This window comes from Tursiops truncatus, chromosome 4 (assembly GCF_011762595.2).
Source record: "Tursiops truncatus isolate mTurTru1 chromosome 4, mTurTru1.mat.Y, whole genome shotgun sequence".
Taxonomy (NCBI): Eukaryota; Metazoa; Chordata; class Mammalia; order Artiodactyla; family Delphinidae; genus Tursiops; species Tursiops truncatus.
In genome coordinates, this window is record NC_047037.1 from 78,913,833 (window position 1) to 78,927,684 (window position 13,852).

The 13,852-nt window shown below is 47.7% G+C and overlaps 1 protein-coding gene across 1 annotated transcript in view; it reads right to left on the reverse strand.

The window, feature by feature from the left end:
* ARHGAP31 (Rho GTPase activating protein 31) overlaps positions 1-13,078 on the reverse strand; it is a 112,756-nt gene extending 99,678 nt beyond the window's left edge. Inside the window, exon 1 of the mRNA XM_033855813.2 lies at positions 12,451-13,078. Coding sequence (XP_033711704.1) covers positions 12,451-12,550 — 100 coding nt within the window. The 5' untranslated portion in view covers positions 12,551-13,078. The remainder of the gene's footprint in view (positions 1-12,450) is intronic.
* Positions 13,079-13,852: the final 774 nt, after the last annotated feature.

The window sequence follows — 13,852 nt, forward strand, 5'->3', positions numbered from 1 at the left end:
GAGGATGTGTCCATCCCCTGCGTGGGATTGTGAGCCCCTACAGGGACAGATAATGCCTGCTCATCCCTGTGTCCCAGCTGACCCCGTGCCTGATGCATGGAAACTGCTTAGTAAATGCTGATGTCCATCTATTCCTCCACTCTCACAATCACCACCCTATTCCCTTCATTCACATTATTAATATCTATGGAGCCAACCATATGCTGTGGGGGAAACAAGACTGTGGTAGCTTGAGTAATGGTGCCTCAAAAATGTCCAGGTCCTTATTCCTGGCATCTGTAAATGTTGCCTCATGTAGCTAAAGGGGATTTTGCAGATGTGATCAAACTAAGGATCTTGAGATGAGGACATTATTTTGAATTATCTCATGTAGTCACAAGGTCTTTATAAGAGAGAGGCAGGAGATCAGACAGAAGGCCATGTGAGGACGGGCCAGAGGGAGCAAAGATTCTTCCTGAGAGCCTCCAGAAGGGAACCAGCCCCGTAGACACCTAACACACAGGTGAACAGAGAAAGGTCAGTCTTCAAGGAGCTCATTTTCTTTCTACTCAAGGAAGGAGACAATTTAGGAAACCATGACAATCGTTGGAGATGAGACGTAATAAAGGTCTAAACTTCACCATCCTGATCACCTTCTCAATATACTCCTGTGTATAAGCTTCCAGCTTCAAATGGAGCACTGAGAAATGAACACAGACTCCCTATCTGATTCAACCTGTGACGAGTGCAGTGTGGATCCCTTGATCCACACCCTCTACAGCCTAAGATGCTGTTCATACGGCCTAAAATTGAGCCAGATACACCTCATTCAGTCAACTGTCAAAATGCAATTGTGGAGCAAAGAAATAGGCACGTGTGAAATGTCATACAGGCCAGCTAAAACCCCGGCTTTACACTGTTCCATCAATGACAGAAACAGACTCATTTTCCAGATTTATAACTCTCCTGAAATACAGATGGAAAGTAGAAGGTTGGATGGCGGTCACTATGATTATAGCCTTTCGCCAGAACCCATAACCCTCATTTTATTTCTTTCCAGTTTTGCTTTTAAATTGTTTTCTTTTTCTGATTACTACAGAAATGTACAATTTAGAAAGTTTACCACATTCCCACCCCAGAAATCTATATCAACAGATATGAATCTTAAAACCAGCATTTTTATGCATTCAACCAAAGAAAATAAATAATTATGTGTATATAAGAGAATTAAAGAAAAAAACAGAAAGAAGGAAACCCCTAGGGATATATGGGAGACTTGGAATATTTGTTCTCATCTCCTTCTCAACTTCCTTGTCTGTAGCATTACTCAGGAACCACATTCTGAGTAATGAGGCTGAAACAGGATAAGATTTCTCATCACCAAGGAAATAAGAACCACAGTTAACACTTATGGAAGGTTAACTAAATTCTAGGCAGTGCACTAGTTTATTTAATCCTCATAATGACCCTGTGTGATAGGCACTATTATTCTCACAATCCTCACTTTATAGATGAGGAAACTGAGGCACAGAGAGGTTTGGTAGCTTGTCCACGGTCACACAGCTAGCATGGGGTAGAGCTGAGATTTGAACCAAGGCAGACTATCAGCATAAAAGCCACATACTAGCCACTTTGCCACAGGCACTGCTTCTCAGAGAGGTTAATTGATTTCACTAAACTGCATCTATTAAGGCAGGACATCAAACTAACAGGCTTTATGAAGAGTATGTTTTTAAATAAGGAGTGGAACAAAAGGGCTTTATGAAAAATTCAATGAATCAAGATACCACATTCCCATAATAATTTAAAAAGATTTTTCCCCCTCAATTTAAGTAGTAAAAATACACGTTCACTGTTGAAATTTGGGGCAATATAAAAACTATAACGAAAAAAAAATCATGTGGTTTCACTTAGCTGCTTCTTTTTACAAGCTAGTCAAAGTGAGATCAGTAGGCCAAAGATATCACAATCGCCTGGAGCTCATCTTCAAAATGTAGATCCCTAGGCCCCATCTCAGACCTCCAAGAGCAGAATCTCCGAGGGACTGACCTAAAACACTGACCTGCAATGGCACTTTACAGCTTGCAGCCCTAAAAACTGTAGAACTCATTCTGTGGGATCGTGTGTTCTCCACAGACCCAGATACTACTGGACCTATGCAAATGCCCATTTGAAACTTTTATTAGGTGTCCATTTTGTTTCAAGGAGTCCAAATGGGAACTTAAGGAGTATTTCTAATACTCCTTAAAGTGTACTAAAATTTAACCAATATTTCTCAAATTCTGAAATTAAATTTTAAATGAAATGAAATTTTAAAAGTAAACACTCCAGTTTTAGTTATCCTGATGCCCAGTAAAGTTTGAGTATCATTGCCAGAGCCTTAAAAAGAGAGGCCCAGAACTCTTGGACCCATAATTCAGAACTCATACTCTCCCCTCCCACCTGCCCCGAGAACAGCCTCCCCCGTTTCCTTTCTGAAACCAAGTTGACTTTAGGAGCAGTAAAAAAAGGGGAACTGAGGAAACCAAGTCTCATTGGAGAGTCAGGCTTGGGTAAGGGAAAACAGGTTACTGGATGGATATATTTTCCTGACCTTCAGCTGCAGGCTCTGTGTCCAGGGTCCAACAGCTATAATGCAGCCCCTGAGAGCCCTCGAGTGGGGTTTGTGCCCTCAGCTCTGAGCCGGCTTCAGAGCCCTGCACCCAGCTTTGCTTTTCCAGAAAGCAAAATGGCTTCTCTCCACTAACACCAGGCCCATACTCTAGCTATTAGCCAAACAAAGGATTTTCCAAATATGGACCCGAGAAGCATGTGCACTTTGAAGGCCACAATGAAGCTTAAATAGCTAAAACATATTAAAAAGAAAGCCAATAACTGACGCCAAAAAGCGTGAGTCCTTAAAGAACAGAACAGCAAGACAAAAGCCAGAAAGAAGAACAAAAATATGCATTGTAGGGGAGGGGCAATAGGGAGGTGTAGATTTATATGGAAGAGTTGACATCATTGTTTCCCAATAATACTCAACATGCAGGAAACAGATGGGAAAGCAGTGGTGGAAGGGGCTACTTATGGTAACAGGGCATGCTCTCTGTTTAGAATCCTGCCATTTGGAACCTCAACGTTTGACTTTGAAAAACTGGGGATGGGAACTCCATTGCCAGCAGTTTTATTAAAGTTGAACTAAATCCTGCTGAACTTATCACCTTGGCAATGCATGGGTAAATGCAGCTCTGCATATCAGACCCTGATTTACTGCCGGCATGACTGCAGCTGTTTGGGTCCAGAGGAGACAAAGCTAGGAAAGCGGAATTTAATGTCGGACAGACATGGTTTGACTTCTGGTTCTCCCAGTTCCTAGCTGGGTGATGTTAGGCAAGTTGCTTAATCTCTCTGAGTTGGTTTTCATATATAAAATGGGGGAGGGGGAAGGTCCCTGGTGGCCTAGTGGTTAGGATTCCCAGCTTTCACTGCCATGGCCCAGGTTCAATCCCTGGTTGGGGAACTGAGATCCCGCAAGCTGTGTGGTACAGCCAAAAGTAAATAAAATTAAAAATAACAATAAAATAAAATGGGGGTGGGCAAAAGAGAACTTTCCACATGCAGTGGGGAGAGATTGAGGCTGCACATTTATGCACACGTAGATTTAATCAAGAAACATACTTAGGGTGGTCAGTTGACATCATTTTAAAAGTTTTATGTTTTAACAGAATCTCCCGTTCCCCTGCTCTTGGGCCAGGCGCAGACACAGCCAGACCAACTGCCACACTTGTGATCAGCTACAGTGCCTTCTCCCGACAGTAGGATCACTCTCCTGCCACTGAAGACAGCTTCTGTCACCCCGGCCAAGGGTGCAGCCGAAGGGGTTGCAGGCTTGGAGGTCCCCTCCCTCCAAGCCTGGCCATTACAAGTCACTGTCAACTACCTTTCCCACAGTTTAAGCATCTTCTCCCCCGGGGCTCAGGAGGGTGTGACCAATTACAAGCATCAGGCAAAACCATGTGGTTTCCTGTCTGTAGAAACCAACCACTCTATATCTCCGTCATTCCTCACGGGTCAGATGATGCTTATTGTTTTATTGATTTATTCCCCCCTTACAAACAATCCACTCATAGTTCTCTTTCACTCGGTTGCCTTGAATGTTAGCATCTCCCGCTCGCACCTTCTGTAGAACCCTCATTTCATTCTTGGTACTCTTTTGGTTATTTTCCTGTCTTACGCAACCCACTAGGCCAAGAGCAACTTGAGAGCATCTTTGTAAACCCCAGAGTGTCCAGCATATTAGAGTCCCATTAAATATTTGTTGCATTGAATTGAAAGCCCCATACAAGATGGTTTCTGAATAAAACCATGAAAAGAGCCAGAGAAAGAAATATGCATAATTACACAAATTAGCTCAATTCACGAAGGCTATAGATTTATTTAGTTTGCCAGCCTCCTACTTTTTATGTCAGACTGTTTTCTGCTGTCTGTAACAGCAAGAGCTGGTATAAGGTGCTTTTGGGGAGGGTGACATTCACCCCTCTCCCTCTGGGGGGTGGCGGCGAGGGGTCCCCCAGAGGCATACTGGGTCAGCATCAGGCCATGGGCATGGCACCAGGGCATGGTATGCATGAGCCAGGCTTGAACTAGAACAAAGAGTGCCTGAGACTCGATCCCAGAAACTCAGTTGGTTCTGGGGCCCCGCCAAGAATGTGATTCATACCAAGGAGTGACTGGTGAGGCACTAGGGATAGTCAGTGTTTCTGGGGCACCCCGTGCAAAGCCTGGGTCCATTTCTAACTGGGAGTAGCTATGTGCCCTTGTGGGGAACCTTGAACAATCCTGGATTCCTGCTGTTCCAGCATATCAGCAATGTCCCAGGTCCTGAGCTTCCTAGAAGGGCTCTAACTCTGGCTTCCTGAGGAGGAAACAGGGTCCATCAATCATCTGCTGTGTGTTAGCCTCAGGGAGGCCAGCGAGCTACCCAATCTGCATGAGCTGCCCAAGGCCACCCGCCCAAGGCCACCCGCCTTTAGCCGAGCTCAGCGTCCACTTGCAAACACAAAGCCAGTGAGAAAACAGAATATCAGGTAGAATGAGGATCAAACTGGGTGCCTCTGACTCTAAGGCAAGTGCTGTTCCAGGAGGGAAGGAGGATTGTGGCTGCAGTAGGCAGGGAGGGGCCTGGGAGGAAAAGGTAGGGGACTTGAAAGTTACTAGGTGGGGTTAGAGTACGTGTGTGTGAAAAGCTCCTGACAGAGGGTGAAGTGCTATGCAAACGTTAGCTGTTATTATTACTATTCTCCATCTAGGCTGGGGGAAGAACAACGCAAGGGAGAAAAGGCTACGTTTTGCAGGTTAGTTCTTTTTTCTTTTGACAAAACTGTAACATAAATGTCAAATTATGAAATATGCTATTTTGGGAGATTGTGTTTGTGCCTAAGACAGGCTTGGCTTTGGGAGTCACACTAGATCTGGATTTAAATCTTGCCTCTCTTATCTCTACAATCTTGGCAAGTGATTTAACCTCTTGGATCTCAGTTTTCTCCTCTGTAAAAAGGGTAAAAATGCCCAATTCTTACAGATTTCGAAAATATTACTTTGTACGTATAAAGTGACTGGCACATAGTAAGCAATGAATGCAGACTGTAACTCTACAATTAAAAATAACAAGCAGGTGTGGTTTGGGGCTCAGCTTTCATTTCTGGGTCCCTTCTCTCCTTCCAAGACACCCCCCCCTTCCTCCCCCTTCCTTTAGCAGCCTAATGTTCTCAGCTTTCTCTATCAAAAGCTGCTCTTAAAAAAATCTAGCACCAGTATCTGTCTCTTCTGATTTGAAGTCATCATGCTTTCTCAGGGGTCCCTTATTTTAAGGCTTACCTAAAATTGCATACTGGGGGGAAGATTAGCGGGACGGTGGGGGGCTGCTATCTAGACACCTAAAGTTCCATCAGGCTGTGGCCCCACCTCCATCAGGACTCAAGGACAGTCCTCTGAGGGAGGAACACCAAAACCTAGTAAACTGAAGGGTGACATTTGTGTTGGGGCATAGAGAGAAACAGAAAATCAGGTGGGAATGCACCTGCAAGCAAAAAGAAAATTAAATCTGAAGTGTGACAAGTGGGTAAATGCCACTTTGGCTTCAATACAGGGCAAGCAATGAGTGAAAAAGAAAACAAAATAGAAAATCGAAAGAGCTGGTAGCGCCATGTTCCTGGGCCTCAAGACTGGGGTGAAGGAACCAGACCAAGGAAAGTGGAGACCTGAGACCCAGAAGGTGCGGGTTGTGGGGGGCGAGGGGGGGAGGTGCCCGGCAGCTCACACTGACTAGCCTGTTCTGGAGGAAATAAGCACTGGGTGGTCCCAACCAGAGGGTCTATCACTACTTTGTTCCAATATCTAATGGAAGAGGAGCTGGGGGGCACTTCTTATCCCCAGACTGAGTCCTGGACCTCTCAGCCCTGTCCTCCTCTCCCACCCTCTGCCACGGAATCCCAGGAAACTTTCTGCAGGGAGGTGACCCCCAGGAACAATCGGTCCCTAGCAAGTGCTTCAGAACTGCCTTGGTCAGTCAGCTTCTGGAATTTACAACGTGTTCTCCCCTCATCCCCACTCCCACAGGAAAAGGTTTCCAGGCTAGCCCACAGATGCCTAATGGATTAAGGGGGGAAATAAAAAGAATGTATCAAAAACTACCGCTCTGATGGCATTGGGGAGCTTATCCACCACGTACAGCATCATCTATGGGAAAATGTGTTCCCAGTTCCAACTTGTTTCCCTCTGCCCCAGCAGATGGTCCACTGGGCTCTAGGGCAGGTCTGGGGCTACCTTAGCAGTCCCAAGGCCTGGGCCTCCAGCGGCTGGAAGGCATCTGGGCAGCTGCCAGTGGGGGTGGTAGGGGTGGAAGAAGGGCGAGGCTATGCCTGTCCTCAAGGGGCTCCTGGCAGAGGTCTGGAGACTGGGCAGGAGGGAGGGGTGTGGGTAGGCGGAATGGCTGTTTCCATCCTCTGGATGGGTTGTTTACCAGACCATGCAGAGTCAGTTACAGTTTGGCTTCATGCAATCAGTCAGCTTGCTCCAGGTTTAAAAGCCTTAATCCTCCTCTTTTAGTTCTTCCTGTTTCACTGTGGGAGCCCAGATCTGGGGCTGCCCCTCTGAACTCAAGCCCATGAGGTGGCTGTTCTGTCTGCACAAACTCCACCTCCAGGACCTGACTTCTCTTTCAGTTCCCTGAAGGTCCGGGAGTGGCTGGGTACCTTTCTCAGATCTTTCTGAGGGCCCTTGAGTTTCAGGTTGACATTTTGCTCTCCCACCACTGTATACTGATGGTCCACTCCCCAGAGGCTCTGGGAAATCCCTCCGTGAACTCTCCATTCAGCGGGACAACTAATCTGCTTCCTGTCCCTCTTGGTGCTTAATTAACCCATCTGACCATATCATTTACTCGCTTCATCGGAGCCCTCATGCATTCAGTCATGGATAGCATGTGGTTATGCTAGGGCAAGTCCAGGGTGTTATGATAACAACAGCTACATTTAGAGCTTACCTTACGCATACCCTCTGCTAAGTGCTTTGCCCATAGTAACTCATTTCTCTTCACACCAGTCCTCTTATCCTCAATTCACAAATGAGGAAAGTGAGACCCAGAGGGGGTAAGTAACTTGCTCCAGGGTCACTCAGCTGGGAACAGGCAAAGTTAGGATTCTACCCCAGGCTGTAGGCTTCCAGAACTCTTAATGGGAGCCCCCAGCAGGGGGCACCTGACTTGGGAGGATCAGGGAAGGTTTCCAGCAGCAGCTGAGACCCAAAGATGAAGAATTAGCTCGGAAAGGTGTGCAAACGATGCCAGGCAAGACGCTGGGAAGGAGACCACTAACCCAAAGAGGATGCCCCTGCCATTCAACGTTAAATCTTCTCGTGAACAGAAAATATTCACCTTCCTTGCTAACACTCTGCTCCTGTTTATGTTTGGATTTTTTGTCTATTTAATTGAAGATAAAAGCTTTTGCATTTTCTCCTTCAGTCATGACAGCTAACTTCAAAGCTTAATTGAGCCATTGGTTTCTGAAAGTTTGTTCACATCCCTTAGACTGTAAATTTCTTGAGTCTGGAGTGCCTGTTTCTTTCTCTCCTACTGTACCTCCACAGCACCTTATACTGGTTTCTTAAATAAGCGAATAAACAAAGTGAGAGAATGACTTAGCTTCAGAAACGTAGAATAGCTATGCCTCAAAGTTCCCATTGCCCTATCCTTGTTCTTTGAAATGCTGGGGCCGTCTTACTCTCATCAAGCTTAAAATTATATTTTGTAATGGGTGTTTACTCGTTATGAACCTTCTGTAATCCCTCGATTCAAATACATATATATTTTTTCTTTTCAACCTGATAAGAACTAGAAAAAAACTTTCAGGAATAAGGTTCTTATCAAACATTCAGAGGGTACATTCTGAATAGTCAAGGCTGCTTATCCAGGGAGAAAATGATCTGTAAACCCCTGCACTATAAGCAGTGGTTCTCAACTCTTCCTGCATTCCAGAATCATCTAGGAAGCTTTTTTTTTTTTTTTTTTTGCGGTACGCGGGCCTCTCACTGTTGTGGCCTCTCCTGTTGCGGAGCACAGGCTCCGGACACGCAGGCTCAGTGGCCATGGCTCATGGGCCCAGCTGCTCCACGGCATGTGGGATCTTCCCAGACCGGGGCACGAACCTGCATTCCCTGCATCGGCAGATGGACTCTCAACCACTGCGCCACCAGGGAAGCCCTCTAGGAAGCTTTTAAAACATACCCATGCCTGGGCACCAAGAGATTCTGATTTAATTGTTCTGAGAGGGGGCCTGGACATGAACTTTTTTTTCATGCTCCCCAAGTGATTCTATTGTGCTACCATCATGGCAAACCATTGCATGGACAATTATCCCTTTTTACCAGGGAGTGAGTCAAATGGCAGAGATTGTTGGGAAGGGTGAGGAAGTCCTCAGCCCTTAGAGTGGGACCAGCACGGAGGCAGAAGATAGCTTTCCTGTAATGCTCTCTTACTGGTCCCTTGACTCCTGACCCCAGCATTTTCAAGCACTGTGGGAAGACCCAGAGCACTTGATTCAGAGGGGAGAGGTAGGAAATGCTCTGGGATGCACTCTGGCCTCACGGGGCTTCACCCACAGCCTCCCAACTGCAGGTGACACAATGATGTGGTTTTCATCACACAGCTGCAAGCAAGGGTCTTCGTATTCAGGGGTCAGAAAGAAGAAAAAGAAAGCTGTACTATTTTCAGCATCAGCAGTGAGGAAGTGATGATCTTCTCCCTCTATTCCAGACAGGAAGAGAAAGTTCTCTGGTTCCCGGGGGAGAGCTAGGGGTTGGGGCAGCAGCCACCATGCTGGAGGGGAAGGGAAAGAAACACTGGCTAAGTTGGCCAGGAGCAACTTCATGCCATTCTTGGGTGATCTCACCAGCCTGGAGAAAAGTGGCCAAAGAAGCAAAAGGGGGAAATTGGCCATTCGTATCAACCCTACGTGCAGCTTGGGACGACCAAGAGCAGAGCCTGAACATGGCATCTGTGTGGCTGCCTGAAGAAACTGTATACACGATTTGTGTGTATGTGTGTGTGTGTGTGTGTGTTTCTAAGGAAAGGTTTCTGCTTTTCATCAGCTTCCTAAAGATTAAGAACACTGGCCCCGAGCAATGTCTGCGCTAAGTTAAACACCTATTTGTCACCCTGCCTCATTAGATTTGTCCAGTTGAAGGTAGCAGGACTGGGTTACAGCAATTGGCAGAAGTGGATGACATTTTTCCTCTGTGCTCAGTCCGGGGGTATAAATTCCTCATGTTCAGGTGGTCTGAGCACAGCTAATTGTCACCAGCTTTGCCTTGTACCCCAGCTCAGAGAATTCCCTCCCTCCCCAAACACATGGGTTCTCTTGGATTCCCCACATCTCTGTTCTTTCCTTCTGCCCTTGTGTTCCCAGACCTGAATCCACTTTTCTGCCTCATTTTATCCTTGACCTCCAAAGCTGAGTAACTGGGATGTCAGTCTTGTGAGGCCCTCCCCAGCCTTCTAGATCCTAGTTACCATGCTGACTTGTCACCCTCAGGATTCTGGGCTGAACTTCCAAGGTGGTGAGCAAAGGGGCACTACCCAGGTCAGTTTTTCCTCCCTGGGGGCAGAGTCCAGGCCTTGTCTATTAACCAATACATGTTTCAGAAAAGTCCATGAGGAGGACACATTGTTTTAGAGAAAACATTAGCACTGACTCTATTTATTGATGCTACACTAAAAGAAAAATAAGAGACAACTGCTTAACTAGTTTTAGATGTGGGAAAAAAGAAATCCTAATTATTCTCATTTATATAAGCTGCTTATTATGCCTGACTAATTCCTACGTGGCACAATAATGGTGTGTGGATCATTAAGTGGGTCAATTTCCTTCTGTTTCAAAGGAACTTTATTCAGGTATGTCAGTCTTGAAAGTTTGCTGATTCTGGGGCAGGGCTGTCTGCTTTCAATTAACGGGAAAAAAAATCATTAGAGGAGAATGTTGGCCTAGACAAGGATGCCAGGGAGGGGAGAGGAGGCTAGTGGGCCAGAGCCCTCTGCGTCCCTCATGATTGACTGTATGACATTAGGCCGGTCACTTTACCTCTCCCGGCTTCCCTCCCTTCTCCCCAGGGCAGGAAGAGCACGGGGTACTGGTTTCAATTTTTTTTTTCTTTAAGAGTAGCCCCTTTTCTTTTTTTTTCCTGAACGAAACATATATAAAAACCCAAAATATAAATCAGGTGAAAGAGGAACCGTTTAAAGCTGCCTTTGAGGAGTCTTCACAGAACCCTAGGATTCCTTGTTCATCCCAGGATCTGTGACATTGTAAGAATGAGTCAGGACTGATAAGCACCTCCATGCAACTCTCAGCTTTGGAGTGAGGGCCCAGAAGAGCACCCACTTGGTGAAAGGTGGTATCCAGGAGCATTCATAAGTGAACATGGACATGAACCTGAAGGCCCCCTGCAAAAACAGGTGGAGGAGAACCATTTCATTCTGAACTTCTGAGGGTAGTGATTAAGATGCATAGTTGGAGTTCTCTCACACTCAAAAAATCTCAACCTAAGGATGTTATTTGAAATCTACCTCTCCAGATTGTTGGAGAGGATTACATGAATTGACTTAGTTGTGTCCCAGTTTCAAAAGAGGCAGTTTTGAAACCTGTGGTCCCCCAAGCTGTAAAATACTAAGCCATCTGTCCTAATGACATGGCAGCCCCTGAACTCAAGGACACCACAGGAATATCACACCACTGCAAATTACTAGGTGGTGCTAAGTCCTTAAAAAAATGAAATAGAAACAAAAGCACTGCTCTGTTTTTGAGATGCACATTTGATATGAGCTAATCAAATAGTTTTTGAGATTATTTTCCTGGAGGCAGAGTTATTCTGCAGTTAGCCCTTCAGTTTCCCCCCTTTGTTGTATCTATCTATGTATAAACACAAGGCCCATATAGTGGACTTTTTTCTCCCTCACTGAAATTTCTGAAGACAAGGCCTTTTTGTCACGGGTAAGTGCAGGGCCAGTCAACCTTAACAAAAGCAGTCATTTAATGCTCAATTTCCTCAACTTTCCTTTGATTAAAAACTTCTCACTTCAAATGCTGGTACTGTATTATAGATTGTTTTCTTTCGCCCCCCCCCCCCCCCCCAACAAACGTTTAATAAGTTGTCTCTACCCTGGAGGATTCCCTTTTTTTTCCCCAATCCGACCTTGAAAACATAGAGGCTCTCCTTTTCATGTACAGACCCTAAACTATTTTAAAATCAAGGCCCTCTGACCTTTTTACAACACTCTTCTTGTCAGACACACCAAACGCTAATCTGAAAACCAAGAGGAGGTAGAGGGTCTGAGGGGTTGGGAAGGGGAGGGAGGGAGCTACTATATATTTGGCATCAGTTCAGAAATTCAGAAAATGTTTGTGCAACCACTCCCCCGGCCAGGATCCACCGCACCCCCGCCTTCCAGCACATTAATAAAAAAAGATGTGAGCGGATGAAATCGGAGAGCCCGGGAGGGACACCTAAGGCGGTCATAATTACGTACCCAGAGAATCCCACTGAACACCACACCACAGATCGAGGCCTCCTCCCTCCCCTCCGACATCCAAAGTTTGGGAACAGGACCTCTCAAGCCCCCCACCCCCAAGCCCCAGAGGTGGCCGGTTAAACGTGTAGCAGCACCGGCGCACCGCCCATTAATGGCTTGGGTGACACAAACGGAAGGGCTGACACAACCTCTGCACGTCGGGGTGGCAGCGTTACGCACCTTAGGAATCATGTATGTTTAAAAAAAAAAAAAGCACAGTGAGCGCTCAGGCCTGGAATACATTAACTTGGGAATTGAAGGCAACACGCCCTACGAGAGTCCCTCTCTCTCTCTCTCTCTCTCTCTCTCAAACAAAAAGAAGCGGGGTGGGGCGTTGGGGGGGGGGGAGGGAGGCGAAGGCACTTTACCATCCTGTCCTGAGCTTTCCAGATACTCCGTCAGGTCACAGCCAAAGGCGCTGGCGGCTCCCTTTCGTTTCAGCTTCTGCTTGGCACCCTTGTTCTTCATGAGTTAGTCCCAAAGAGGTTGCCCCTCCGTCTTCCCCTCCCCGCTGCTTGGCACCGCGCCTGCGATGGTCTCCGGGGGAGGTTAGATCAGTGGTTGCGGCGCGGCGCTGGGGGGCCGCATGGGCGTGGGGAAGAGCCTGGGCCCGGGGCAGCGCGCATGGAGCCCGCGGGGCGCGGAGCCCGGCGCGGGCGCGGAGCGTGAAATCCACGGCGCTCTCCTCCAGGGCCGCGGTACCGCAGGCCGTGTGGAGCTGGCAGCGGCGGGCCGGCGCGCTGGGAGTGTCACTTCCTCACTTGGAGTCCCAGGGACTTTCACGGGCTCCCGCGGTGTCTTCGGGTGTTCTCCTCCGCTTCGGAGGGAGGGCGAGCTCTCCGATCCGTCTTCTAGAAGCCCGGGAGTGGCCGAGAGCGCGGGGAAGCCGGCGGCGGCCAGGGGCGCGGGGACAGCCCGGGGGCTGCCGTAGGTCCTCTGCCCGGCGCGCGCTGTCCTGCCTTCAGACGGCTTTGGTAGAACGAAAAACAAGCATCCTGTCTCTCTCGCCCGCCCTCACGCCTTCCTTTTTTTCCTGTCTTACAAATCCTAGGATCATCCAGCTCAGGAAATGCTGGAAGGAAGTTAGCTAGGGAGGGGGGTGGAGGGTGGAAATTTTTGGCAGCTCCGTGCTGGTGTGTGTATGGAGCTGGAGGAAGTAGGTGGGTGGGTTGAGGAGGACGGGGTGGGGGAGAGAACGCGCTCTTCGGAGAGCTGTTCTGCGACTCTGGAGATAACTGGGCAGTTCGGGAGGAAATCGCCGCTCTCCTAGGAGCACCCGCAGCCCGAGCCGCCCGCTTCCTGCCCCACCGACGGCTCTTTGAAGACCGCAGGAGGAGGCGCGCTGGCTTTCTGGATGGAGGAGGCTAGGTGGGACTGAAAAAAAGTGGCCTGCCTTGTTTTTATCGTCATTGTCATCATCTCTTTGACACTTTCTATTTCGGTGCCTGTCTGCTCCTACACAGACACTTAAAGAGTAATGACGGAAACAAAAACAGGGATTCCAGCGGAGAAAGCTGACGGGGAGCGGTTTTCAGCCGGCCACTCCCAACCTTCCACCCTCCTTTCCGGCGCCCAGGTACCCCCAACCCAGCCAGGTCCCCTCCCAAGCTGAGGGAGGGAAGGAGGCTGCCGCTTTGTAACCACTGCTCAGGAAATTAGATTTCTGGTTAGAGATTCAAGCACGCGCGGGCGCGCGCTCACACACACACACACACACAAACGCACACACAGACGTTATTGCAAAGTTTGCTAAATGGAAGTGATCTCGGG